Below are 25732 nucleotides of genomic sequence, written 5' to 3'. Positions count from 1 at the left end.
TATATGTATTTCTCCAAAATCACTTTATTTTTCTCTCTAAAAAATTCTTTACAAATGAAATACATGGTGGTATTTATAGACCACCAAAAATGTGGTTACAAAATACACCATAAATCATTATAATTACAAATTATAATGGGGGATACAAAAGGGTGTATAACATAATGGGTATTAAAATGAATATGAAGAGGTGTATGCATTCATATATACATATTATATATAATACTCCCCCTTGAATGCATACCTTTTTATCATATACATCCTGCCTTGTTAAAAACCTTGCCTGGAAAAACCCAATGGGATAAAAACCAAGGCTAAGGAAAAGAGTACAATTGTATAATCTCCCCCTCAATTGAAGCAGATATCTTTCAGGTGTCGCATGCCAATATTACGTACGAGTTGTTTGAACACCTTTGTTGGTAATGCCTTCGTAAACAAATCTGCTAAATTCTGACTTGATGAAATTTGTTGAACATCAACTTTGCCTTCCACTTGAAGCTCATGAGTGGAGAAAAATTTTGGTAATATGTGCTTGGTTCTGTCGCCTTTAATATAACCATCCTTGATTTGGGCGATGCACGCCGCATTGTCTTCATATATTACTGTGGGACTTTTCTCGATTGATTCCAGTCCACATGATTAATGCACATAATGTATTAGTGATCTAAGCCATACACATTCACGCCCAGCCTCATATAATGCAATTAATTCTGCATGATTTGATGAGGTGGCTACCAAAGTCTGTTTGGTTGAACACCATGAAATAGCAATTCCACCATACATGAATACATATCCAGATTGAGATATAGCTTTATGTGGATCAAATAAATACCCCACATCTGAATAATCAACTAATTTGGTTGTTTTGGCATCATCATGCCTTTCAAAATATAGTCCCATGTCACTTGTTCCACGTAAATAACGTAGAACGTGTTTAACACCATTCCAGTGTCTCTTTGTTGGTGTTGAACTATATCTTGCTAGTACATTAACTGAAAATGCTATATCTGATCGGGTATTATTAGCAAGATACATCAATGCACCAATTGCACTGAGATATGGTACTTCTGGACCCAAAATCTCATCGTTATGTGCTGGAGGACGGAAAGGATCTTTATTAACATCAAGCGATCGAACTACCATAGGTGTACTCAATGGATGAGCTTTGTCCATATGAAAACGCTTAAGGACTTTTTCTATATAGTTCGATTGATGAATGAAAATTCCACCCTTAGTATGTTCGAACTACAGGCCGAGACAATACTTTGTAGTGCCTAAATCTTTCATCTCAAACTCACTTTTTAAGTAATTAGTTGCTTGTCGAATCTCTTTAGGAGATCCAATAATATTCAAATCATCAACATACACAGCTATGATTACAAATCCCTACTCTATCATTTTTATGAATAAACATGGACTTATTTGATTATGGCAAAATCCTTTCTTTATTAAGTACTCACTAAGACGATTGTACCACATACGTCCTGATTGTTTAAGTCCGTACAATGACCTTTTTAATTTGATGGAGCACATATGACGAGACTTTGATTGTAATGCTTCAGGCAATTTTAATCCCTCAGGGATTCTCATATAGATATCTGTATCCAATGACCCATACAGATATGCAGTTACCACATCCATGAGTTGCATTTGCAGTTGTTCAATTACTGATAAACTGATTAAAAATCTAAGTGTGGTAGCATCCACTACAGGTGAATATGTTTCAGTAAAATCAATTCCGGGCTTTTGAGTAAAGCCTTGGGCCACAAGTCTAGCTTTGTACATTACAACTTCATTTCGTTCATTTCTCTTGCGTATAAACACCCACTTATAGCCAACAGGTTTGAAACCTGTTGGTGTTGGAGTTATAGGTCCAAATACTTCTCGCTTATTTAGCGAGTCTAGCTCATCTTGTATGGCATTTTTCCAACTTTTTCAATTATTTCGATGTCTACATTCCTCCATAGTTTGAGGATCATTTTCATCTTCATCCATGATTTGGACGGCTACAGAATAAGCAAAAATATCGTTCATTTCAATTTCTTTACGATACCAACCTAAACTGTTATGAGCATAATTAATAGACATCTCGTAACTGTCCTCGAGATCTTGCTCATTACTTTTAGAGTCTTTAGATAAAACCGTTTCAGGGATTGTATCCTTAGAGACACTAGTGGTCACATTAGCATCGTGATTAACTGAGACGATATGTTTCTTTCTCTTTCGAGGATTTGCATCTTTAGAGCCAAGTGGTCTACCACGCTTCCGGTGTATTTGTGACTCAAATGCGTTTGATTTATTTAGAATCGCTTCAGGGACTTCTAAACGAGCTGGAATATTTTCAGCCGGAATATGTGATTTTGTGACCTTTTTGGTATCTATCAATGCTTCTGGTAGCCTATTTGCAACACTTTATAAATGTATGATCCGTTGAACTTCAAGTTCACTATCATTTGTCCGTGGATTCATAAAAGACATATATGTTGCATTCCATGCAATATCTTTCCTTTTAATCTCCTTATCTACTCCCCCTAATGCTGGGAATACTGTCTCATTAAATTGACAATCCAAGTACCTAGCAGTGAATTGATCACTGACCATTGGTTCAAGATACTTAATAATTGAGGGAGACTCAAAACCAACATAAATTCCTAGTCTCTGTTGTGGCCCCATTTTAGTTCGTTGAGGAGGGGGTATCGGGACATACACCGCACAACCAAACACCTTTAAATGAGATATATTTGGTTCTCTTTCGGAGACCAATTGTAATGGAGAAAATTTATGGTAAGCGGTAGGTCTAAGACGAACTGCATGCAATATTGCATGCCCCCATGTCGATGAAGGCAATTTTGACCTCATCAATAAGGGTCTAGCTATTAATTGTAATCGCTTAATTAACGACTCTGCTAGGCCATTTTGAGTATGTACGTGAGCAACTGGATGCTCTAAAACTATTCCAATTGATTGACAATAATCATTGAGGATTTAGAAGTAAATTCTCCCGCATTATCTAGCCTTATCCTTTTAATAGGATAATCAGAAAAATGAGCTCTCAATTTAATAATTTGGGCTAACAGTCTTGCAAAAGTAACATTTCATGTTGACAACAAGTTTACATGTGACCAACGTGTTGATGCGTCAATCAACACCATAAAGTATTTAAATGGCCCACATGACGGTGTTATTGGCCCGCATATGTCTCCTTGAATTCGTTCAAGAAACATAGGAGATTCTACATTCACTTTTCTCATAGATGGCTTTGTAATTAATTTTCCAAGAGAACAAGCCGAACATATAAAATCACTTATAACAAGGAACTTCAGGTCCTTTAGTGGGTGTCCATGTGAATTTTCAATGATCCTATACATCATTGTTTTACCTGGGTGGCCAAGTCTATCATGCCACAAAGTAAAAATACTTTGATCAACTAACTTCGGGTTAGTGATACTATGTGTTTCACGAAGCTTATCAATGTGCCATATAAACCAGAAGTATATGTTCTCATTCTTTCTAAAACTTGCTTCTGGCCAGTTTTATATGTTGTAAGGTACAGATATTCGATACCATTTTCATTCATGGTTTCAATATGAAAACCATTTTGTCGAATGTCCTTGAAACTTAATAAGTTCCTTTATGATTTACTAGAATATAAGGCATCATTGATATGTAATCTTGTTCCTTTAGGTAACAAGATTGTAGCTCTTCCGGAGCCTTCAATAAGATTGCTAACTCCTGAAATGGTACTCACATTTGTTCTTGTCATTAACAAACTTGAGAAAAATTTCTTGTTTCTCAAAATTGTATGCGTAGTTGCACTATCAACAAGACAATGGTCATTGTCATTGAGATTTGTAATGGCTTGATCCATTCTATATACATGAGATAGATATATATAAGTAAAAGAAACACTTCATTCATAAAATATAAAAACATTACAAGATTAAAAGAAATACCCTATCAATGAAAGTAAACGTAACTGAATAATAGAAACATACTAATAACATATGAGACAAATCTAATCAACAAGCATGTCAAAATCCTCAGTAATGTCACCAAACTGTAGGGGCAGCTCAGGGAGATTTTATCTTCATTTTCAATAGACTGGAAAAAATCTGAAGCATCTATGTGGGTATTGTCTGAGATTCCAGCCTCAACAAAATTAGTCTCAACTTCTTTACCCTTCGCTTTTACAGAAACCTGGTATAATTTGACCAGATGTTGTGCCGTACGACAGGTACGGGACCAATGCCCAGACATCCCACATCTATAGCAAAGATCTTCATTTGTAGTTTTCTCTTGTTGATTCTTTGCCTTGTTCCCATTGTGCTTCTGAATAATGGGATTAATCCATGTATTACCACGACCATTACCGCGACCACGACCACGGCCGCGACCGCCATGACCACGACCATAAGAATGGCCCCGTGGTGAGCCATGGTAACGACCACGCCCCTTTCGTGAAGAAGTAGCATTTGCTTCAGGCAATGCCGCTGAAATTTCAGGAAGTGGCTTGGAACCAGTGGGTCGGGTGTGATGGTTATTCAACAAAAGCTGATTATTTTCTCTCCAACAAGCGTGCATGAAATCAACTCTGAATAGGTTTTGAACCCACGTTGCCTGTACTGTTGCTGGAGTACAAGGTTGGATGCATGAAAAGTAGAAAATGTTTTTTCCAACATTTGTTCATCCGTCACATCTTCTCCACATAACCTCAACTTTGATACAATTCGAAACATTTCAGAATTATATTCAACAATCGTTTTGAAATCTTGCAGTCGCAATTGTATCCACTCATATCTTGCACGTGGTAAGATTACAGTCTTTTGATGGTCAAATCTATCCTTTAGACTCTTCCAGAGTTGAAAAGGACTTTTGACTGTTAAATATTGAGACTTCAGGCTCTCATGAAAATGATGACGAAGCAAAATCATTGCTTTAGCACAGTCTTGCTCAGAAGTAATAGTATTTTCTTTTATTGTTTCTCCCAATTTGCTACTTGCCAAATGTAGTTCGGCATCAAGAACCCATGATAGGTAGTTTTTTCCAGAAACATCAAGAGCAACGAAATTCAATTTTGTGAGATTGGCCATTAAGCTTGATCGATCGTAACGTAACGTCGTGCTGATAACGTGTTATAAACTTAGAGAAATTCTAAGTTTATTGGCCTATCACTCCTAATAGAATATAAAGTAAAGTGTATATGTATTTCTCCAAAATCACTTTATTTTTCTCTCTAAAAAATTCTTTACAAATGAAATACATGGTGGTATTTATAGACCACCAAAAATGTGGTTACAAAATACACCATAAATCATTATAATTACAAATTATAATGGGGGATACAAAAGGGTGGATAACATAATGTGTATTAAAATGAATATGAAGAGGTGTATGCATTCATATATACATATTATATATAATAAGTATGGTATTGTGGATTGTTATCGCACTTATTATGTTTGATCAGTTTTTAAGGCTTCGTGCCCAAATGCTACGTATCTCCCTCTCTTGATGCTTCGAGTCCAAATGCTATGTTTGCCTCATATTTTCCTATATTGGGACTTGGAGTTCATATGTTATCTTTGCCTTGTATATGAATGATATATTACTCGCATCACCAAAGTCTTGTGTTCAAATCCAACTCTCATTACCCCCTTCTTAGATGTAATAAAGAGAAAAGATTATAAATAGTCATAAATCATCCAAGCTAGAGAATGAGAATCAAGAATACTGTTAAATTATCCTATTCTTAAAAATAAATTAATTTAATATTAATATCTTAACAAAAAATTATATAAGATCCATTTATATTGCGTGTCGGTAAAATTGCATGGAAGACCCTGCTCCATGTCTGAAGTTCTACTGCAGAAGAATCAGCTCGAAGACTACCTGGGAGTGCTTCTAATACAGAGAAGAATAAACGTTTTCGGCAGCAACACGTTTTGATTAGTCATTGACAACTTTGTTAGCTGAGCTGCTAAAGTTGCTGTTTCTTCATTCTCGCATTTACGCTTTTATAAGTTAGAATAGCAGTTAGTTGTCTGTTAGTTATTTTCTCTTCTATATATTTGTAATCTTCTTCCTTCTTGAGATATGCGAAATACAGAGCTGTAAGCTAGCATAATTCTTGAAAGAAATTTCCTTATTCTTCTCTTCAATTCAATCTGTGCTCATATTTCATGGCATTTATCACTGTTTTCGCTGCTAATTTTACATGGTATCAGAGCCATCATTGATGGTCTCTGATTCCTTTCTTTCATTTTGAAAATCAAGAAATATCAAAACCGCCAATTCTTGAAATCTTTTCTTGTCTGTCCGCCATGGAAGATGATACAAAGGCTCTCAAGTTGCAGCCTAACGACAATCCAGGCACAAGCCTGGTTACTACTCTCCTAGATGGGAAAAATTTCCTTTCTTGGAGTCGTGCAGTAAAACTGGGATTAAAGTCCAAGAGGAAGCTAAACTTCATCAGTGAAGACTCAAAGAAACCAGAAGAAAACTCCAAAGAAATGGAGGAATGGGAAACAACAGACTCGATGGTAACTTCTTGGATTCTAAACTCAATTTCAAGAAACATCGTGGAAAGCTTTATGTACACAAATACATCAAGAGAACTCTGGATCGAACTCAAAAGTAGATTCGGACAGAGTAACGGGCCGATGGAATACAGACTGAAAAAGGAACTAGGAGCACTTACACAGGGGTCACTATCTGTTTCTGATTATTTTTCAAATTTGAAGAAGTTATGGGATGAGATATCATCCATAACATATACTCCAAAGTGTACCTGTGGAGCGGCAAAAGAAAATGCAGATATTAAAAGCCATGATCAGACAATTCAATTCTTGATGGGATTAGATAGCTGCTATGATCATGAAAGAAATCAAATACTGATGATGGATCCCGTACCTGGAGTTAGCAAGGCTTATGCGATGATTCTCAGGGTGGAGAGACAAAATGAAGAAACAAATACTTCTCGAAACATGGCACTGCAAGCATCCAAGAGACCTGACTTTCAAAGAAATTTTCAGAAGAAAAGAAACCTTCCTGACAAGAAGCTGCGGGTTTGCAAACATTGTGGAAAGTCAGGCCATCTTAAGGAGGTCTGTTTTGAAATATATGGGTACCCCGAATGGTACAAGACACTTATTGAACAGAAGAAAGAAAACACAGCCACTGCAAACAAAGCAGCTGCAGCTATTGATCTGAAAACCAACCAAACAGGTACTGTAGATGGCAAAGCAATTTCTGAAATGTTGAGGATGGAATTTAACAAGTTTCTTGGAGAGCTGAAACCACAAACACAGACAAAATGTGATGAAGACAGATACAACTTTTCAGGTAAAACTGTTGGTCCAGACACTTTTAATAACAAAAGCTTTAATACTTGGATTATTGATAGTGGATCCACATCCCATATGTGCAACAATGAACATATGTTTGTCAATGAGAGAACCAACTTAACCAATGTGTATGTTCACTTAGCAGATGGGACTGAACATCTTGTCAAGAAAATCGGAGACATAAAACTTAACAACAAGATCACTTTGAAAGATACTTTATACGTTCCTGATTTAGAATTTAACTTGCTTTCTGTTAGCAAGCTTTGTAAAGCTTTTCCCATTAAAATTAAATTTCTTGAAACTTGTTGTGTTGTGCAGGACCACAAGACTAAAAAAGTCATTGCAGTGGCCTGTTTAGTAGGGAAACTTTATATTTTGAATCCTCAGTCGTTTGACAAGAGAACCATAGAACAGGCTTTGCACAAATGTAATGAGATTGGACTTCATGCCTCACATGTATCTACTGAAATATGGCATCAAAGATTAGGACATCTGTCCCATAATGTACTTTCTCATATTAGATTGCCAAAACATAATAAAGATCATGACTTTACATGTGAAATTTGCCCACAAGCTAAACAACAAAGATTGCCATTTCCTGCTAGCACCTCTGTTTCTAAGCATGTTTTTTAACTTGTTCATATTGATTTATGGGGTCCTTACAATGAGTATACTATCTCTAAATGTTCCTATGTGCTCACCATAGTTGATGACTATTCTAGATGTACTTGGACATATCTCTTAAATCAAAAATCTCAGGCCTTAGATCTATTAAAAACTTTTCATAAAATGATTATCACACAGTTTAATTGTAGAATAAAAAAGGTTAGGAGTGATAATGGGTCTGAACTCATGGGGGAAAATTGTCAAAACTTCTTTAGAAATGAAGGAATCATTCATCAAACAACATGTACCTACACCCCTCAACAAAATGGGATTGTAGAAAGAAAACATAAACACCTCTTGCAAGTAGCTAGATGCCTTATGTTTCATGCCAACCTACCAAAAATGTTTTGAGCCGAAGCTATCTTAACCTCTACTTACTTAATAAATAGAACACCTACTCCTTTGCTAAACTGGAAAACTCCCTATGAAATTCTCTTTGATAAACCTGTGGATTACTCTTCTCTTAAGGTTTTTGGATGCATGTGTTTTGCCACTAATAATGTCGCTCATAAATCCAAATTTGATGTTAGAGCCACTAAATGCATTTTCTTAGGATATGCTCCTAATACAAAAGGCTATAAAGTATATGATTTGAACAAAGAATGTATGATTATTTCTAGAGATGTTGTTTTTTATGAAAATGTATTCCCTTTTTCTAACAAACTTAATGATCCTGTAACCTGCTCCCTACCCAATATTTCACCTGAAGATGATTTCCATGATACAGAGGTCCTTGATGAACCTGAGACTGAAATAGAGAATGATATTACAGACCATGAAAATCAGGATAATAGCACAGTTCTTAGAAGATCAACTAGACAGATTTCCCAACCTGTTAGGTTCCAAGATTATATTTGTTCTCATGCAGAATCTGATTTTGATATGCCTTGCATTATACAATCTTCTCACATACATAAGTGTCTTCATGCATCTGCTGAAAATCCTGTAGAACCTAAAAGCTTCAAAGAGGCTGTTCAAAAGAAAGAATGGAAAGTTGCCATGGAAAATGAAATAAAAGCTCTTGAAGAAAACAAAACCTGGGATATTATTAAACTGCCTAAGGACAAGAAGGCTATAGGATGCAAATGGATTTACAAACTTAAATTAAAACAAGATGGGAAAATAGATAGATATAAGGCTAGATTAGTTGCAAAAGGTTACAACCAAATAGAAGGTGTAGATTACTTAAAAAGTTTCTCTCCTGTTGCTAAAGCTGTGACTATCAGAATCTTACTTGCTATAGCTGCTAAGCATAACTGGCACTTGCATCAATTAGACATCAATAATGCCTTTTTGCATGGATATTTAGATGAAGAAATCTACATGATTCCTCCTGAAGGATACTCAGTCCCTAAGGACCATGTCTGCAAACTTAAAAGATCTTTGTATGGGCTAAAGCAAGCCTCTAGACAATGAAATCAAGAGTTTACCTTTCAATTACAGAATTATGGCTTCATTCAATCACAATTTGATCATTGTTTATTTACTAAACATACTAACAGTGGGTTGTTTTGTCTCTTAGTTTATGTTGATGATGTCCTACTCTCAGGACCTTATAAGGATACTATAACAGATATAAAAAGATATCTGCATAACATGTTTACTATAAAAGATATGGGGGAAGCCAGATTCTTTCTCGGATTAGAAATATGCAGGTCAAAGGATGGAATTGTGCTCTCCCAAACCAAATATACAAATGACATCATATCTGATGTGGAAATGACTCAAGCAAAGGCTACAAGCACCCCTCTACCAGCAGGAATAAAATTGAGCAACAGTGAAGAAGAACAAATGCAAAATCTTGAAGCTTACAGAAGATTATTGGGAAGGCTGCTGTATTTGGGCTTCACAAGACCCGACATATGCCATGGGACTCAACAACTAAGTCAATATATGCAGCATCCAAACAAATCACATTGGGATGCTGCATTATACTTAGTTAGATATCTAAAGGGCACTGCTAACAGAGGTCTTTTGTTTAATGCAGATGATGATTATGAGCTGCAAGCCTTTTGTGATGCTGATTGGGCAAGTTGTCAAGACACAAGAAGATCACTCACAGGATATTGCATTTTCATTGGAAAGGCCTTGATCTCCTGGAAAACAAAGAAACAAGCTACAGTCTCTAGATCGTCTGCAGAAGCAGAATATAGAAGTATGGCCAACACAACGTGTGAATTGACTTGGATTTTTAACTTGCTTCGAAATCTTCAGATACATCCACCTACTCCTGTTCCACTTCATTGTGACAATCAAGCTGCCCTCTACATTACAGCTAATCCGGTTTTCCACGAGAGGACAAAACATATAGAAATTGACTGTCACTTAATAAGAGACAAATACAAGGAAGGCTTTATATCTCCTGTGCATATTGCTTCTAAATTGCAGCCTGCAGACTTGTTTACAAAAGCTTTACCGGGACCTAGGTTCAGTTACATTGTGTCCAAGTTGGGCCTTGTTAACATCTTACCAAGTCCCACTTGAGGAGGGTGTGTAAAATTGCATGGAAGACCCTGCTCCATGTATGAAGTTCTACTGCAGAAGAATCAGCTCGAAGACTACCTGGGAGTGCTTCTAATACAGAGAAGAATAAACGTTTTCGGCAGCAACGCGTTTTCATTAGTCATTGACAACTTTGTTAGCTGAGCTGCTAAAGTTGTTGTTTCCTCATTCTCGCATTTACGCTTTTATAAGTTAGAATAGCAGTTAGTTGTCTGTTAGTTATTTTCTCTTCTATATATTTGTAATCTTCTTCCTTCTTGAGATATGCGAAATACAGAGCTGTAAGCCAGCATAATTCTTGAAAGAAATTTCCTTCTTCTTCTCTTCAATTCAATCTGTGCTCATATTTCATGGCATTTATCACCGTTTCCGCTGCTAATTTTACAGTGTCTTCATTGAGTTTTCAAATTTTATTTTTTTTGGTCTCAAATTTCAGCTAAATTATAATTTACCTACCTGTTATGAAAAATAGACAAACAATTCTTTTCTAAAAAATAAATAAGCAATTTATTCTCATGTGCTTTTCAAATATAGCAATTTACCCCTTATGTTATAAAAAACGAAGCAATTTACCTCCCAATATTACAGAAGGGTAATTGCTATTTAATTTTCATATAAAGATAATTTGCTCATTCCCAATACTACAGAAAGATAAATTTTGTTGAATAGTAAATTTCAGGAAGCTATGACATTAGGATATTTTCTTAGTCATTAGGTCGGCCCTTAACGTGTACACGTTCTTACATCTCAAAGTGTCCTACGAAACAGCGATTCTTATTAATTTGTCGCGCAGAGCAAACGTTCAAAAACCAATCAATACGACACCACCTAAAGACGTACGTTAATGTCAAATTTCATTTTCATAATTTCAAAAGTAATAGAATTGGGCTACTATTTTTTTTTATTTTTTTTTTTAAAAAAAAAGAATCTGTAATATACTTGAGAGAATCACATTTTCAAAAAATCTAGGCTGGGCCGACGAGAGCTTCAGAATATCTACTTCTTAAATTACGAATTATTACGTTGATCATCAAACTTGAATTTGCTACCACTACCCAAAAAAAGAAGAAAAATTATTATTTTTTTATATTATAAATTGTTATAACTTAATAATCATGTTAAATTAATATTATTAACCACAATCAAATAACATTAACGCAAAATTTTAAAAGTGTACCATAGCGATGTTTTAACTTTGACTAATGTTTTGAACTCATTCAAAAACATCAACGAGTTATTATTGCGGAGCCGTAATTAATTTGTATTCTTCATGATCTTTTTAATCATAGTAATTAACTATAGTAAAAATACATAATTTTTTTAGTGTGAATAAAATATTCTGCCTTCACCATTTATTCACTGATTCTTACGTTAAAGTGAAAAGATTCTTAATCATTTTTATTTTTAAAAGATTCTTAATCAATTGCTTAACGTCTGTTTAATATTTTAAATGTTTTATTTTAATTGTATATTTAAGGAAGATGACGTAAAATAAATGAAGAACTAGACATAGGAATCTATCTGCATGTTGCGGACAAGTATTTTATTTACATTAAGTCGGTAATAGATAAGTGCATAAACATGTTTCATGCAACTTTTTATCCATAGTAATATAAAAAAAAAAGATGGTCCATATTCATAAATAATGGATAATGATACCATCGACCAGCCACACTCATAAATGACGGTTAATAATGCTGCCGCACCAATTATTTTGTAAAACAAAAAAAACCCTTCAACTATTAAGATAATTAACTTATTAAACTTTTAAAATTTTACATTAATTGATAAATTCGTTTTCTTTTCTTTTTCTTTGTTTTTTTAATATAGTTTATTGATTTATATAATTTACTCTTGTTTAAGATATATTTAAAAGCGTGAAAAATTATTTATTATATGCACACAAAAACGACGTGTCACAATAGCTAGTTTAGATAAATTTATTTATTTGAGTCGTTGTTTGCCTAATTAGAGCCTATTTGCTTTTAATTTTTTCGTAATTTATATTCTGAAGATATCTCTAAGACCAAACAATTCTGTTGGGCAAAAAAGAGTACTTTTAGGAATGCAAATTTTTGTTGTGTAAAAAATCTCATAATATGCAGCACAAAATGTTTCGTTGCCTAAAATCTTGTATTTTGCAACAATTTATGTCATCAAAAAATAATATCTTAACATTTAGATATTTGTCAAAAAACGATAAATTAATTTATCTATGAAAAGAAATATATTTTGGGACAATAATTTTTATTGTAATATAATCACTTTTGGTGAGGAAATATGATAACATAGGCCACGTTAACAGCTACGGACAACCATGTTTGTTTTTGGTTACAATGAACTTTTAGCAACAAGTATTTGTCCAAAACAGTATTTGCAACAAAATATCAATCCAATCCTGTTTTCATTTTCAAGCAAAGATGGATATTTTTATTTCAATATATAAAATTTAGAATTCCCGATGCTCACGACAAAAGTCTGAGAAACAACAAAAGTGAAAGCACTGAAACAATTAATAGACACATAAAATGAAATAATTATCCCAACAAAAAACCCTCATGATATATCATACGATGCTGCCTTTTTATCTGTACCACAATCTCAAACTTGGCTATTACAATCATATTCTCATGATCAACGCTAAATCCATGGCGCAGAAATACTCATCCCCGGACGAGGAGATGTCGTCGTGCTGGGGCCGCTTCATTCTGATGTTGTCAAGGAAGAGTAGAAAAGCCAAGAACAGCAGCAGCTGCTTCTCATTTTCCAAGTCGAAGACAAGGGCTCAGCAGTTTGGCGCTTTCAGGTACAGCCCGCTGAGCTACGCCCAGAACTTTGATGAAGGGCATGAATGGGAAGATGAGGACCAGGATGCTTTCTTTCGCGGGTTTTCGTCGAGGTATGCTGTGCCTGTTTCCTCCAATCATGAAAATGTATGATCACACGCCACGATTTTAATACAAAGTTGTTGCTCTACTCCCTTTGTAGTTATAATGAATATTTGATATTGATATATTACTACAACTGTTAATGAAGGAGGTTTAATTAATGTTGTCAGTTCATCATCAACTTTTTTATATAGATGTTTCAGGTTTGGGAGTTTGCCAACATTCACTAATTATAGCAGTATGTTTGTTTTTTCAGAAAGAATATATTCTTTTTCAACTTGGAATTATATATATAATAGCCCACATTTTAGTTGTGGTATAAAAGTAAAGAAAGAGCAAGAGCCCAAATAAACTCCTATGGACCACTCTCTCAAGTATCTGTTAGTATATGCTTAGTGCTAATAAAATTCATCATTATTTAATAAAATACATTTCAAATTTAACGTTAAATCCGAATGATTTATTCCTAAAAGTTAGATTCACGACTTCAAACCCATCCATTCAAAACTCAATTTTCAGTTTTACATTATTTCAATAATTTGGAAGCTTATTTGTTTAGTCCAATCTATTTTTATTAGAAATTTACAGTTTAGACCTACTGAAAACACATTTCTCAAACCACCCTTCTAAACATTATCATTACCTATTGTCTTTGAGCTATACCAATATCTACAGAATACCAATATAACAAATCAAATACAAACAACTTCTCTTTTCTCACGTCTATAAACCTACATTTAAAAATTTATAATTCACAATTTTTAATGCAAAAATAAATAAAAGTATTTTCTGAAAATAAAACCAAACGAGGTATGATCAGTAAATAAAGAAACCTTTCTAGAAATGATATAATAGTCCATTCAGACACTGACACAGAGTATTTGCTTTGGACAAAAGCCAAATAGGATGTAACTTAAAACTCAGACAAAGATGCAGTGGGAAAAATGGCGGGAGATGTTCTTCGTTACTCTCACCGACATTACTTTTTTCCCTTCATCATTCCCATTGGAATTGGATCTCACTTCTTTCTTCCGCTCTTTTTTTTAGTTTAGAATATAAAAAGAAAAAAAAACTCTTCACACTCACAAACGGTGATTAATAACATCGCTGTATTAATTTTTTGTAAAATAAAAAATACCCTTCAATTCATAATATAACTAACTTATTCAATTTTTTAAATTTTATATTAACTGATAAATTAATTTTCTTTCTTTTCTTTTTTCTTTCCTGTTTTGTTAAATGTATTATATTGATTTTTTATATTTAGCTTTTACATAATATATTTTCAAGTGCGAAATATTAAAAATAATTTGACACAACAATTATTATATATATATATATATTATGGAGTGGTGACGCCACGGGGATTTTAGGCTTCCCTTTACGCAATGAATTTAGTTAGTCGGCAACTTTCATTTTCTAACATTTGTAGAGAATTCCAATCAGGGGCAAAAAACATTTGTAGAGAATTAAATGCAATAGGTTTCTCTATGCAAATACTTAATAGAGGAAATACCTCTTTTAAAAAAAATAATAAATGATAACGACCCTCCTTCAAATTTATTATAATTATAAATACTTTTTTATTGTTCGAAATATTATAAATACCCACCTAAAATTCTTACAAATACCTCCTACAATTGACTGTTATAAAGGAATATTTGTTAGGATGTTTATAATTTTAGAAGTGTATTTGTAAGTTTTTAAATAAATGATAATATATTTGTAATTATAATTTTTTCTTAAAAAACTCATTGTAATTTGCCCAAAAAAAACTATGCAACATTGTAAAGTCCAAGGGTTATGTCAGCCTTTCTTTTAATGGAATTTTTTGACATCACGAGGAGGTAAAATACTATTAATCTCATTTGTATGTGATAACTTTGTTTTATTCGAATTCCTTGCTCCAACGCTGTCATTAACTAAATACATTCTACTCATATTTGGATTTAAATTTTAAAAAAGAATGCGAAAAAAGATTTCAAACCACCCCATATCCAAATAATTTGAAGTTCATCAATGTTTAATAAAGTAAAATTCAAAATTTGAGTGTACCAATTTAAACTTAAAAATTGATCTAATAAAAAATCCAGAGGATTTGTTTGTTATTACAAGTTGGAAATCATTAACTTTATGTCCATGAATCTAAATAAACGGACTGAGTACATACAGACAAGTCGGTAATAATTTGGTTAAAGCAGTGCCCCAGCCCACGGAGGTCTTCTTAAATAATGTATAGGTGGAAATTTCAGGAAAAATCTTTCCATGTTTAATAAATAAGATAATTTCAATATTTTGACAAAAATTATAAAAAAAATTATCATATAACTCATAAATAAATATTTATATCAGTTCCACACGTAAATACTTACTTTAAAGTTGTCGACAGACAAAATAATTTCATGATAATTGTGGTAATACCAATATCAAAAGCAACAGTAATTAAATAATCACGCCTTTTCCATTCTTGATCTTATACTCCGTTTTATTAGTAACTTATCTGGATATTTAAATAATATTTCATTCAATTAATATATTAATAATTATAAATAATTAAAATAACTAATATAAATTAATATTCATATAAAGTGAGACAACCAATCACGTAATGTTTTGTAATGTTTTATTTTGGCTCACTATGTTAACCAATCATTTCTCCCTGGAAGTAGAAAAAATGCCAAGAAGTCACGGAATCCCTCCCACATCAACAACCTAAGTACAAAACAATTATTATTCCGACCAAATGCAGATCAAACAAGAATTTTTATTTTATCATAATAATAAATTTTAATATTTTAATAGTTGTTAAAAATTGTATTTATTAAGACTTAGTAACAAAATATTATTAATTAAATTATCATTAACAATAATTAATAAGACATATATAATGATAACATAGTGATAATAATCATTCTTTATCACTATATTTCTGTTGTCACTAATTATATATATAGTGATCAATTTGTACATAATTCTTGTCGCTGATAATTATATTATGACAAGAACAAAATTGTTGTCACCCAATATATATTTTTGATGACTACTTTAAAATTAGGGTAATTTACATTTACATCCCCTAAGGTTAGTTTAAATTACAGAAACTTCCTCTGTATTTTATAAAATTACAGCTACACTCCTTGAGGGGTGTAAGTGTCATGTTTTTCAAATAATAGGTGCAGTTTTATTAGGGTGCATGTGAGCCATGAGCAAGAGTAGTTGCTCAACCTTGTACGCATCAAAGCGTAAGTCATTGTTCTACGTACACTTCCCCACTAAACAACCCCTCTTTCCCTTCCCCGTTATGCCTTTCATCAACTTACAAGCTACGCATCATTCAACTTCGCACTTTGTTTACTCTTTGACTTGTGTGTTCACGCCCCTCATCAATTTTTTGCAATCACCTTGCAAATTTATACCAAAAAAAAAAAATATTTAATTACAAACATCAGATTTATGTGATTTGAAAAATTCTTTTGTAACTGCTCAGAAAAACGATTTTTGTTAAGATATACCGTTTTGTGTAAAAGATTTGAGGTCGCCATCGACTATGTGTACTAATTAGATTTACAATCGTTGAATTTGAACGTAATGTTAAAGCAGATTCCACAGTCGACTCCGATGTGGTATGTGTATATATAGTAGTGATGTCCTAAGTAAAGCATAAGCACACACAAGTCTGAACTTTTCCTTGCTGATTGGTTAGTTTTTCTCCAAAACATTTGAAGAAATCAAATTGTGATCTTCCATTTAATGCTTTTGCTTTAACTTTTTCTCTGCATTGATTTGTGAGGAAGCCTACACACACTTCACTTTTCAACAGTATATTTGGAGTACCGCAGATGCTATAAAATAGGCACAAACAATACCATCACAGTGCTTGTGCTTTAAGACTGAGAGTGAGAGACTAAACATTGACAAAGAGAGAAGATACCTCTTCTTCTACACCCTTTTCTCTCTCTCTCTCTCTCTTCTGTCTCTCTCTCTCACACACACACACAATGGAGAAGGCGGTTGGGCTGAGCCACCTGTTCATGACGGTGTTTCTCTACTGCTTCGCCAACTTCATGGTGGTTCCGGCCATCACCGACGTTACCATGGCCGCGCTTTGTCCCGGAAAAGACGAGTGCTCCTTGGCCATATACCTCACCGGAGCTCAACAAGCGGTACGTACACCATACACTTCATTATGGTAAAGTTTGTATGTTAAGCACTTACGGGTGTATAGTTTAGAAAAAGTGACGAATCACACAACACACACGTCTAAGAAATTTCTCCTGTTTACATAAGTTGTGCAATTATTTTCATTTAATTACAAAATTATGAATTCGGGTTGGCAGTCATATTTTCAATGTGACGCTGAGCTATCCTTTTCTAGTAACTACATCATCATATTTGAGAAAAGAGAGATTTTATTGCATCATAATTAAAAAGCAGCAACTTTCCTTTTTTTTACTTTTGTTTTTTTACCATTTCCTCGCATTGCTTCATCACCCGGGAACTAATTAATGACTCCATTTCTCCTTCAATAATTGAATTAACCTAATTATCTTCTATAATAAAAATTAATTCTTCTCTGTTAATTTATATAATAAATACATAAATGTATATATTTATTAATATACATGTGCATGTTATTTACATCATAATTAGAAAAATATTGTAAATAAACAGATTATTCTCCTGTGGTAATTTTTCAATAGGGGATAATTTGCTCATTTACAATATCACACGAGAATTGCTTGCCTTTTGCCGATAAAATATATATGTGTGTTAAGAAAACTCACAAATGTGCGTTGAATTTGACATATATATACTTTAATATAAGATGGGCGCTATTATATTAAACTTTTATATACATATGTCATGTATCTAATAATTATTAAATAAATTAAATCAGTTAGTTCGGTTGGTTGGTATTTGCCCTTTTCTTGATTAGCCATCAATTCATTTTCATGTTAGAATTTAATTAATTAAGAAGGGAAAATCCACATCCCTATATACCCAGAAAGTCATGGACGGCTAGTTAATGTAGCAACGTTTCTAGTTTTTGTACACATAGTTTCTGTCAACATATCAAATTAGGGAAAAATGCTTTGCACCCATGTGATTCCAAAATAGTAATTTATTTTTTTGTGTTAAAAATAATAATAATTTATCCCTTTGGACTTTAAATAAGTAAAATACTCCTTTTATATGAGTCGTGTGATACATCCGCCCATTTCTCTCTCTCTCTCTCTCTTTCTCTCTCTCTTTCTTTAATTTTTATTTTTATTTTACAATCGTTGAATCTTATTTAACACAATCGACTGTTCATATTACATCATATAAATCTTACTTAAATTAACGGTTGAGATCTTATGTTTAAAAATAAGTGGTCCAATATTCATTTTACGTACATAGTGTATATACAAAAAACCAAAATATTTTTTTAAAAATATATGTATATATATATTTTTTTTTGATATATAGATAATATATATTATACATATAATTTATGAATCATCGATCTAATTCAAATAGGTATGAGCCATTGATTTATATATAAATATGAAAGATCTATGCTGTTGATTTTTTTTATCATATCTCCATTGTTAATATATATATAAAATAATATCTAACAGTTCAATCAAAATTGCATATAGAGCACATGTGTTGCACCTCTAACCTCTAGCATAAGTGGGGTATTTTGTGTCTTTTTTAAGAACACAAATGGATAAATTACTTTTTTGAAAAAAAAAAATACAATGGAGTAAATTGTTATTTTTGAATAATAAAAGTGGTGAAATGCATTTTGCCCTATAAAATTAGGTAAAAGGGTAGTAATTAATTAATTACCTAATGAAAAGATTTTTATTCAAAGTCGGAGACAATAATTACAATGATGTATGGATTCCAAACAATTAAAGAATGTATGTATATTTGTGTAATTGTTCCCACAACGGAATTCAAAATCAAAACGGGAAAGAAAAGGAAATTTACCGAAAGAAACAGATTTTGGGGTTGACAAGGAGGAATTTTAGTTCAGATCGGAATGATCAAATTTGAATTAATTATATGATCAGTATAATATATTTGTGGTGTGATTGGTGTATAATTTAAGTATAGGAATTAATCACCTAACAGATATATCGTACTTACTATATAATTGATTTAATTTTACTAAACCTAAATTGAATAAAAATTTTCGAGATTGTGGAGTCGGGTTTCTCTCTTTATCTCAGCATCGTTTTCTGAGTTAACTGACCACCTCTTTCCAAACTGTTAAGTTTTACTTACATGATGATGCGATGTACATACGACATATGCTAATGTCTTCAACAGAAACGAAACCTCACTTGACATCCAAGACATACAAATTAGTGGAACTCCACGTCATTTACTTTCTGTCCACTCCAATTCTTGCCTGTTTTATGACAACATCAAAATTTACTTGAGAAATAAATATAACGTTTGGATTCATTTTCTAAATATTTTATTGTGTTTTGTAGAGATAGAGAAAGAGAAATAAAGATAAATAAGTGTGTGTTAGAGATAGAATATACGTTTGGATTTTTTTTTTTAAGATAATTTAAAATAAGTATTGTATGTTTAATGTTGTGTTCTGGGAGACAAAAATTACTATTCATTGTCAAATCATGTCTGTTTTATATATATTATGTATATGTATATGTATATATATGTATCTATTTATGTTAAAACGGTTTAAAACACCTAGATAAGGTGTTTTGGAATGATGGCAAACATTGGGTATGTTTTGACTTGTCCTGAAGATAACTTAAAAATGAAAACAAACATAGTGAAAAGATTTCGAACCCACCAAGTTAGAGTCATCTTTTAGAAAGTTATGGGATTTCGAAATAGTTTCAGACAATTACAATTATTCAGTATGTGGGGTTTTTTTATACATAAATTCTATCGCATAAATAATTAGAATTGTCCTAAAATTCAAAACCTCTATTCTTATCTTTATCGAAATAAAATCTCGAACCCCGTCTAAAATTATATCTCCTGCTGAATTGTTAAAGTTAAATATGCAGTAAATGTTCATCTTGTACAAACCTATTTGCAACTTTGTTTTATGTGTATCTACGTGTAGAGCAACATGAATAAGAATGTTCCCCAATTCTAGTTTCGTATCATTGCTTGAAAGGAAATTAGTGATTCAGGATATTATGTCTTAAACATCCACCTAAAAAATGCGGATTTTCTATTTTAAATAATGTTGTATTTTTTATTTTGTATAATATACGTACGTTACGTATACAAAATTATATTATTTGTGAAGAATTTATACACATATTGGGTATACGTTAAATAAAAAAAATGAGTTTAATGCAATTTATCCTCGTGTGATATTACAAAAGAACAAATTATCCCCCTATGATAAAAAAATAGCAATTTACCTCCTATGCCAAATAAAGCGATTTACATCTTTATCTAAATAGGTAAATTACTGCATTTTTAAAAATATAGAAAAAAAATAATTTGCTTATTTATAATATTATATGAGAGTAGTATTTTATTTTTTTTTTCAAAAAAACATATATAAAAGTAGCTTGTGGAAGACAAGTAGTAGCTCGGAATCGTGGTAATCACTCTTCTCTGTTCCTATTTCTTAATTTCTATTTGAGTGTTGTTGGCAAATCATTTTGACATCCAACGTTGGTGTATTAATTGGTGGGTGTAGTAGGGGTCAAATTGTAATTATGAGATGTTTGGGGGTGTTGGTGCAGATAATTGGGTTGGGTTCAGTCGTGGTTATGCCTTTGGTTGGGAATTTCTCCGACACTTATGGAAGAAAAGTGATGCTCACAGTCCCCATGACTCTGTCCATCTTTCCTCTTGGTAATTTTTCTTGCTTTCCTTTCTAATTATCATCCTAGTATTAATAGGAGTTTTACTACATTATCTCTATGTTCCCCCCTTATTTTCATTAATTTAAGGGTTATTATCCAAATAATAATAATTGAAACTGGATTTGCTCACACTTAATTAAATTATATAACGAGCATGTTACAATTAAAAAAAAATGATCAAATACATAATTAATATAACAATAGTACTAACAAGGTGATGATATATTGAATGCGAGTCTGTAGCCAATCTGATTCGAGCAATAATTTTTCTGTAGATCAGTACTAATTTAGTCGAAAATTAATTTAGATATTAAGGGCGAATAATGATTAGTTTTGGAACAAAAAAGAAATCTTGAATGATGTACAAAAGTCCACACACATAGTAGAGAATTCATACAACATGAGACACTAAGAAAAACAAAAGAATAATTCTTAAAAATCTGTCTGTTTTCTTTTGAAAGAATATATAAAAAGGGAACGGCAAAAAACAAAAGCTATTGGAAAAGTAAAAGTATATTCAGAAAAAGAAGAGAGAATAAAGCAGAAAAAAGAGGGAAAAAAGAAAAAGGGCAAAAAATACGTATAGTAATACTGAAATAGTGATGCTGACCGTATAGCTATCAGAATTTTTGAAGCCCAATATACGGTTTGGTAATGTAAAGAAGAAGAAGAACAACTGTGGGCCATAACATGGGCCTCAAATTTAGTTACTGTTCTTAGGGCCCAATAGACCGAAGGCAGACCCCAGAATTTATGTTCATATGGATTTGAATACGGGTTATTAAAGTTAGACTTCCTCTGAAATTACGAAATTACGCTTTCTCTAAAAAGAGTTTCAAAATTATATTTGTATCCCATTTTAAAATCAATTGTTTATACATGATTCTTTTTCATTAGAGTTTGGAGAAAAGATGATGACATTAGAAAATATCAAAGAGGGTTAGGTGTAAATGGAGAATTTTCGGGGATTTAAGTGTAATTTCAAATTTTCTTTGAAGAAAAATATAATTTTGTAGTTTTAGGGAGGGTCTAAATGTAATTAACACTATAAATTATTATAACTTGAACTGTTTGGGAAGAAATTGTATGAAGTTGTTTAGATGTTGATGTTATGAGCTTTTATGGATACAGTAATACTGGCATGCAGCAGGACAAAATATTACTTCTACGCTTACTATGTGCTCAAAACTCTGATTGCTATGGTCAGCGAAGGAAGTGTTCAGTTTCTTGCTCTTGCATATGTGGTAATGTTTCTCTCTTCATAGATGTAGCACTTCAGCATCACAAGATTGTTATATGAAACTACAAGTCACAACAGAGTAGCTAACAATGTGAGTTCACTTGCTTTTTGCAGGCAGATAATGTTCCAGAGAGCAGAAGGGCTGCAGTGTTTGGTATCATGTCAGGCTTTTCTTCTTCGTCGTTCGTGTTTGGAAATTTGTCGACTCGTTTCCTCTCCACTTCCGCCACGTTTCAAGTATGCTCTTACTCCCGTGTTCTTAGTTTGATGTGTAAAAATAGAGCAATAGTTAGTGTCTACTTATGTTTCGTGGTTACCGATATGAAAATGAGTTGTATGAAAGTCCTTTAATTGCGTGGTTTTTCTGGTTTTATGTGTAGGTTGCTGCTGCAATGTCTGTTGTTGCACTGTTATACATGAGAGTGTTTCTTCCAGAGTCGGCAATGAGCAGTAGCATGTGTGCAGCTGCGGAGAGCAGAGAAACTGATTGTCTTCTGCAGAAAGCTCCCTCGAAGAAATGGAAGCTTTTCAAGACTCTGCCTTCAGTGGATGACACCATTTTCTTGTTGAGGACTAGGTCAGCTACAATAACTCATTCTCCACTCATTATGAAGATTGAATCTTATTGATAACAAACACGTAAACGAAAAGACCAAGGAGCTAACTGAAATTGACTCAGTTTAATTGATGAGAAGTTCTTGAATTTCCTTATTATGTATCGATGTGTTTTCGTATGTTTGTTGGACGTCTGCAGCCCCACATTCTCGAAAGCAGCTGTGGTTGCATTCTTCATTAACGTTTCAGACGTTGGCCTCTACGCTTCTTTGATGGTATGCTATTCTATTTCTTTTCACAACAGCTTGCACAATTTGTCTTAGTTTAAAATCTTTGACACTAGGCAATTGTTGAGGTTGAGCTATGATGTCTATGCATTAAAGACTAATGTGCAACCACCGTGCAGTATTACTTGAAGGCTCAGTTTCACTTTAACAAAGACCAATTCGCTGATCTGATGATAATTGCCGGAATTGCTGGATCAGTATCGCAGGTAGTTTTGCCATTCATCATCGTATGCAGTTTGTTATTTCTTCATATTTTCTTGCAATATTTCATTATGTGTGATGAACACTGGTTCTGAAATCTGTCAGCTGATCATCATGCCCATATTAACTCCACTCATGGGTGAAGAAAAGATGCTTTCCTTAGGGCTCTTTTTCAGCTGTGCTCATGTAAGTTCGCTGCACGATCAATACTCTGAAATAGACGACTATCTCTATAAGTGACATCGTACTAAAAAACGAGCTTTCAGATAAATATATAGCTGGCAGTCTCCCTTTAACTAACTTCATTTTCCTGAGTGCAGATGATACTTTACAGCATTGCTTGGGCACCTTGGGTACATTCTTGACCTATCGCCTGAATTCTACATTGGAATTTCGTTTTTGGCAACATTCTGATATGTCAAGAATTTTGCAGGTTCCTTATGCTGCTGCAATGATATCCGTTGTGGCTACTTTTGCACTGCCATGTGTAAGACTTTTTTTGTATTCGACACATTTCTTGATCAGTATCTTGAAGTGTTAGCATATGTCACTGAACTTCTCCTTCAACTTACAGTTACGAAGCATTGCATCCAAACAGACTGGACCAAGTGAACAGGTGCCTGTTATTACCTGAACGACTTGAACTTTTTGAGTTAAATTGCATTTCAAGTATCCATGGCGCGAGATTGTCCCCTTCTATAGCTTTAGTAATGCAAAAATAACTTCGCCCTGTCTGATGCTAACAGGGAAAGGCTCAAGGGTGCATCACCGGCATATGCTCCTTTGCCAACATCGTCTCCCCTCTCGCTTTCAGCCCTTTGACAGGTAAGCAAAATAATATTCACCGACTTTAAATGCACCAAAAAGAAAAAGAAAAACTCAATCTAATCTGAAAAAGAATCCCTTTTTTCTTTCCTTAGCTTTGTTCCTATCAGATAATGCACCATTTCACTTCCCTGGATTCAGCATTATGTGCTCCGGTTTAGCTGCTGTAAGTACCTTACCTGAGGAAAAATTCAAATCCACAGAAATATTTTGTTGTTCTCTAATAGGTGTCTTGAATTATATATAGATGATAGCATTCCTACAAAGCATCATGATAAAGCCTCCCCCATGTCCTGCCAAAAACTGCAGCAATATCTGCAGTTCCAGCACTGCAGAGCCCTTAGTTTAAACAGCAGCGTTTGTAAGTCCTTCGATTTATAACCACGATGTATCACATGGCGACTGCTAGAAATTTAAACCTCGGGTACAGAAGGCTACATTTTATGAAGGCCTGTTGAAGATTGCCTAGTAAAGATCTACAGCTTGAAATGGTAATATGAGTAGTAATCCTGTATTAATATATTAATGCAGCCTATAGATAAATTTTTTTGCTTGTTTTATACATTTCGGGTCAATCTTTCGACTGTTTTCAGGAAATGTAAAGCAGTGATTATTGTAGAAAGATAGAGATGAAAGCTGGAGCTGAAATTCCCTTTTATTTTATGCATGATACGGGAAATTTTAGCAGTTGTAGTGAAGTTGTAATCTCTTTCTTTCTTTATTTATATATTAATGTTGCAAGATTATTTATAGATATCCACATTTGAATTCTGATCAAGATTCCATAATTATCATTTTCCACACGGAACGATTGCTTGTTACTATTCAATACCCCCTAAAAACTGCGAAAGCAGAACAATCCCATCACATGGAGCTTCCTGAGGAAACATCAGTTTAGATGCAACGAGATGGAAAAAACAAAGCCCCTAATCCTTGTTTTCGGATACAGAGAAGTCAATCAAACTGCACATTCACTTGCTAAATATGTTGCATCTTCGTCGTCTATCTATATCTGCACGAACTTTTGGCTAATGGACTTGCAACAAGACGTATCAAATTTTGTATATAGATCCACGAGATATACAGACTTTCGTAATCTTGTAACCTATTGTGCATACTCCACTTTCCTCTTTCACTTTCTTTTTCGGAGGCCTTACAACCTATTTATAGATTGGGACGGTTGCCTGTTAAGATGGAAAGTTGACATTCCAACTGTCGGAACTGACTTAATTCAATTGAGTTCATATCATTTTGATGTTGGATTCAAATCTATTTATTAACTGATCAAGAGGAAAATTGACCGAACTGTTTACATGTACGTTTAATTTGTAGAATCACGTGGACATATACCTCAGAATTCTAAAAAGAC

The 25732-nt window shown here is 33.3% G+C and overlaps 2 protein-coding genes and 2 pseudogenes across 2 annotated transcripts; 2 read left to right on the top strand and 2 right to left on the bottom strand.

Annotated features, from left to right (window-relative positions):
- Positions 1 to 639: 639 nt before the first annotated feature.
- On the bottom strand, positions 640 to 1143 carry LOC148787492 (secreted RxLR effector protein 161 pseudogene; annotated as a pseudogene).
- A 2582-nt stretch (positions 1144 to 3725) lies between these two features.
- Positions 3726 to 5092, bottom strand: LOC148787491 (uncharacterized; annotated as a pseudogene).
- Positions 5093 to 6320: 1228 nt separating this feature from the next.
- LOC148787490 (uncharacterized) lies at positions 6321 to 9425 on the top strand. The gene is made up of 3 exons (XM_088882383.1): positions 6321 to 7595; positions 7662 to 7799; positions 8478 to 9425. Exons 1-3 carry the CDS (start codon positions 6321 to 6323, stop codon positions 9423 to 9425), a joined length of 2361 nt encoding a protein of 786 aa, XP_088738509.1.
- A 6993-nt stretch (positions 9426 to 16418) lies between these two features.
- LOC105165957 (Major facilitator superfamily protein) lies at positions 16419 to 25134 on the top strand. The gene is made up of 14 exons (XM_011085118.3): positions 16419 to 17562; positions 21133 to 21244; positions 22387 to 22499; positions 22610 to 22732; positions 22876 to 23072; positions 23250 to 23325; positions 23457 to 23543; positions 23644 to 23724; positions 23859 to 23891; positions 23972 to 24025; positions 24113 to 24154; positions 24285 to 24363; positions 24459 to 24529; positions 24611 to 25134. The coding sequence occupies exons 1-14, from the start codon at positions 17398 to 17400 to the stop codon at positions 24710 to 24712; spliced, it is 1335 nt and encodes a 444-aa protein (XP_011083420.1). The 5' UTR covers positions 16419 to 17397; the 3' UTR covers positions 24713 to 25134.
- Positions 25135 to 25732: the final 598 nt, after the last annotated feature.

Source organism: Sesamum indicum, linkage group LG7 (assembly GCF_026168435.1).
Source record: "Sesamum indicum cultivar Baizhima isolate 11 linkage group LG7, ASM2616843v1, whole genome shotgun sequence".
Lineage (NCBI taxonomy): Eukaryota > Viridiplantae > Streptophyta > Magnoliopsida > Lamiales > Pedaliaceae > Sesamum > Sesamum indicum.
Note: the sequence above shows the minus strand (reverse complement) of the source record. Positions and strands in the feature narration are given on the sequence as shown.